Source organism: Asparagus officinalis, chromosome 2, assembly GCF_001876935.1.
Source record: "Asparagus officinalis chromosome 2, Aspof.V1, whole genome shotgun sequence".
In the NCBI taxonomy this organism is placed as follows: Eukaryota; Viridiplantae; Streptophyta; class Magnoliopsida; order Asparagales; family Asparagaceae; genus Asparagus; species Asparagus officinalis.
The window spans coordinates 82,557,320-82,561,447 of record NC_033795.1 but is presented as its reverse complement, the minus strand read 5'-3'; the positions used below and the strand labels follow the sequence as shown (position 1 = coordinate 82,561,447).

The 4,128-nt window shown below is 35.9% G+C and overlaps 1 protein-coding gene across 1 annotated transcript in view; it reads left to right on the top strand.

Annotated features, from left to right (window-relative positions):
• The window catches only part of LOC109831868 (protein disulfide isomerase-like 2-2), a 7,048-nt gene extending 3,203 nt beyond the window's left edge, over window positions 1-3,845 (top strand). The window contains exons 5-11 of the mRNA XM_020399335.1: window positions 1,015-1,132; window positions 1,223-1,250; window positions 1,379-1,470; window positions 2,082-2,238; window positions 2,320-2,444; window positions 3,379-3,478; window positions 3,595-3,845. Coding sequence (XP_020254924.1) covers window positions 1,015-1,132; window positions 1,223-1,250; window positions 1,379-1,470; window positions 2,082-2,238; window positions 2,320-2,444; window positions 3,379-3,478; window positions 3,595-3,663 — 689 coding nt within the window. The 3' untranslated portion in view covers window positions 3,664-3,845. The remainder of the gene's footprint in view (window positions 1-1,014; window positions 1,133-1,222; window positions 1,251-1,378; window positions 1,471-2,081; window positions 2,239-2,319; window positions 2,445-3,378; window positions 3,479-3,594) is intronic.

Here is a 4,128-nt window from a genome sequence, read left to right as displayed (position 1 = left end):
CACTAGAACGCCTCTATGCCTTTATTCTGAATGGGATTGTCTTGTTGGTAAGAAATTCAATTAAATTTTTGCTTTGGTCTTCATGAGCTTTTGATGATTTCATTTTCCCTGTATATTTGTCTTTTCTTTTTAACATGTAAAGCACGAAGCTTGAAGCTTATTTCTGAGCTTTAACTTCATTTGCAAACCACGATGTCTGTTGTTGCTAAGCAGGTTAATTAACCGTGAACTGTGACTTAGCATGTATATGTGAGTGTCTGTGGTGGTATATAATACTCTAACATCATTTGTCAGATTAATTTTCTTTTCCATTGTCCTTCCAGTCAGATAACTTAAATGTGTGAAGAGCTATTGAATGCAAGCCAGAAAACTGAAGTAGATGAAAATAATCATTTGTAACTGGAAAAAAAAATTCACTTGTTCTCATGCATTAAAGACTGCATTGCACTAACCTCTTGGGAGCAGAAAAGCTTGTGTCAGTGTATGGCTGTTTACTGGTACGTTGTTGCTTTTGCTGGATAAGTGTATATTGTAAGGCAGAAGTTGTGCAAAAAAGTCATTTGGCTTGTTAGGTTTATTTCCTTCTATTCTTTGAAATGGCTTATTCAGTTGGCATTATGGAGTGCGAGAGAAACAAACATGTTGTGCATAATGATGAGGGAATTGGAGGTAGAAAAAGAATGTAAATATGTAATCATACCGACTTTTCTTGCTGTGCTGTTCACTTGTTTATAGCCTGAGATGGAACAGATTTTACCTTTGTCTATGTACATTTTTTTCATTACATCCCACTACAAATTCTTTGTTTGTCATGTCCATTTTGATTGGCATGAAATAATTAAGACTTATTCCAACTCACCACTTTACTTTTCGAAAGTTTCGATTTGGTTGATTAATAAATATTGACAATTAAGCATATTTAGCTTACCACTTTGCTTTTGTACAAGAAACTAAAAATTCTTTGGTGGGTTGCAACTTTTTACATCTTCTAATTAATTGTGTGTATATATGCAGGGACTAATGTAAAGTTGGCCACAGTCCCGTCTAGTGTAGTGGTGCTGACATCAGAATCTTTTGATCAGATCGTTCTTGATGAGAATAAAGATGTTCTCGTGGAGTTCTATGCACCATGGTCAGTTGATTTCTCTTATCCCTTTTTATACATCTTTCTTTCTTATTCCTTGAGACCTTTTAACAAATCAATGTATTCTTATTTGTACAGGTGCGGTCATTGCAAAAACCTTGCTCCGGTACGTAGAATAATCCATCTTATAAAATTTTACCTGGGTCACTTCTCGTACCGCATGAAAACTTTCATCTTCAACTGTTCAACATCTTGGTACATTGGACTGACGTGAAATTGTTTTTATGTTTCTAGACATATGAGAAAGTAGCCAATGCTTTTAAATTGGAAGAGGATGTCGTGATAGCTAATCTTGATGCTGATAATTACAAGGATTTGGCTGAGAAGTAAGTTGGAAATGCCTAAGTTATGACTAGAAGTGTCTGGAGTTTGTTTACCGATAATATTGGATTTTGTTTCTATCAGCTTCCAACTTAAGTAGAGCTTTCACTTCTGGCACCTTTTAACTAGAAAGCAAGGGATACATATATCAATCTGGTCTGAATTTTGCTCAAGTTATGTTCATAGAAGCTTCAATTGGCAACTTTTGGCAAATTTTCTACTTTCTATTCATATCTGACTAATTTTTAAGAAATGTTATTAGGGTAATGCTGATAGGGTTTTGATGATATACTAGGTTACTCGGACGTGGCGTTTTGGATGCCGTGTCCGTTTCCGACACGGATCCTCAATGAACACTCCATGGACATGTTTGGTTCATAGCAAAACCATAATTTTCTATTACTTATACCCTAAGCTAGTTTCTTTGGTAATATTGGGTTCTAAACTAATCGGTTTTGGATGATAATGGTCTAGTCTCCTTTTTGTCAAGTGGTTATTAAACAAGGTTAGAAGTAACTAACTTGTGACTTATAAAATGTACTCTGCTTGTTACCTTTATTTTGTCTTGTTGTTAAGACTGAGGGAAAAGTCAAATTAAAATCACCTGGCTTTTCAGATATGGAGTTAGCGGATACCCTACACTGAAGTTTTTCCCAAAGAACAACAAAGCTGGTGAAGACTATGACGGCGGACGCGATGTAGATGACTTTGTTACTTTCATCAACGAAAAGTGTGGCACCAGTCGTGATGCAAAAGGCCAGCTTACTTCCCAAGTCAGTAGCATATACATAGCTTTTGTACATTACCTGTTACCTCTTTTAACCCCCCTAAAAAAGTTGCCTAAATTGTTGTAGGCTGGTGTAGTAGCAAGTTTAGAATCTCTAGTGAAGGAATTTACTAGCGCTGCTGATGATGAAAGGAAGGCTGTCCTTACTCGAATTGAAGAGGAGGTTGGGAAGCTCAAGGGTTCCGCAGCAAGGTAACCATTCTTGGTCATGAAGCAGGTTTCCTTTTTTGTTGATATTTACGTGAATTACTCTAATTGATTTCATGCCTATTTTACTACAAGATGTGTCTGCTATTAGGTCGTGTTTTATCTGCATGCTTGATTTTTCTTATTGTTCAATGTCTTCAGTATTAGTGTTTTGGTTTGGTATTCACAATCATAGTTTCCTTGGAAAATATTATTGTTTGGCTCGTCTTAAGATACCAATTCCTTGCGTAATGTTCTTTGTCAAGGTCAAATTATCTTCAATTGCATTTTTCATTTATTTTGTTTATTAAATATTTCTTTATTTTCCCCCATCATTTTCGCCTTTTTTCTTCTTTTGGGGGATGTTCATTGCATCAATAACAAAGTTACACTGGCTGTCTGAATAGAATTTATTCTGATGAAACTATCGTCCTGGAGAGTGGAAGATAAAAGATTATGTGGCTTGTAACTTCTAACATTACGAAACATGCACACCCAGATTATGAGCCCTAACCTTCTGTCATTTATCAAATATTGGTATTTCCACGTGGTTTTGGATGCAACATAGAGGTGCCTCCAGTGGAGTTAACTTTATAATCCTGCATGAGAAAACTTCAGTAGCACATCCGAACATGGACACGGTACCTTAAAAAAAGGCAGGCAACCATAGATCATAAAGCAAAGAGTTGCATGTTACAGTATATTGCATTGTTATATGGCATTGGAAATATGAAGTGAATTCGCGAGGTACCAAGGAAGAAAACATGTTTTAATCTATACCCTCTGAATAACTATTCTCATATGACTGGCTATAGGTTACTCGCCCTTGTGAACTTGATTAGTTCTTCTCCTGAGGGAACTTAATCTGAACACACCGCGTGCGTGTCTGCTTCAAAACCCTGAATTGATGAGTGATTTGGGGTATTATGATCTTTTCTAGGTACGGTAAGGTGTATTTGAAGGTTGCAAAGGGCTCCATTGAGAAAGGAGCTGGCTACGCGAAAAAGGAGAGCGAACGTCTCCAACGCATGCTAGAAAAGGTAAGCCCCCTCCCTCTCTCTGAAAGTCTTTTGATCTGTGAAAATTCTTCCGTAAGTTGATAAAATATGTCAAAGATCAGATACTAATGTGGGTCAATTTCTTCCTTCCTTTGCAGTCGATCAGCCCTTTGAAGGCGGATGAGTTCACCGTCAAGAAGAACATCCTATCCATTTTTGCTGCTTGAGTTGCGAAAATCTTTTTTTTTTAAAAATTATTATAAAGCAGATTAAGAGACTTGCAGTAATTTTTGTGTAACAATTTACAATTTTATGCCGAACTGTAGCCTAATTTTATCTCTAAAGCCCAGATATTCATGTGGTAGTTATATGCTTCTTTGGTGTTAGCTATGGTTCTACCTTGCCATCATTCCTGATCTTTGTGGTTATTGAATCTTTTGGAGAGATCTTGTGATCATAGTTTTGGGACATCCAAACAAATGGCAGCTTAAACTTTAGGATAAAGCATTGTTTATGTGAAATAAAATTTAATTTTATTTATTTATTTGTTTGTTGCTTGTAAGAGGATTGTATGGTTCTCATGATGGTTATTTTCTCCAATAAAGCATATAGATTTAGGATATTTTATGTGATATAAAAGTTTTGGGTTTTGCATAATTTTATTCTTCATCAGAGCATTTATTTTCCTATAA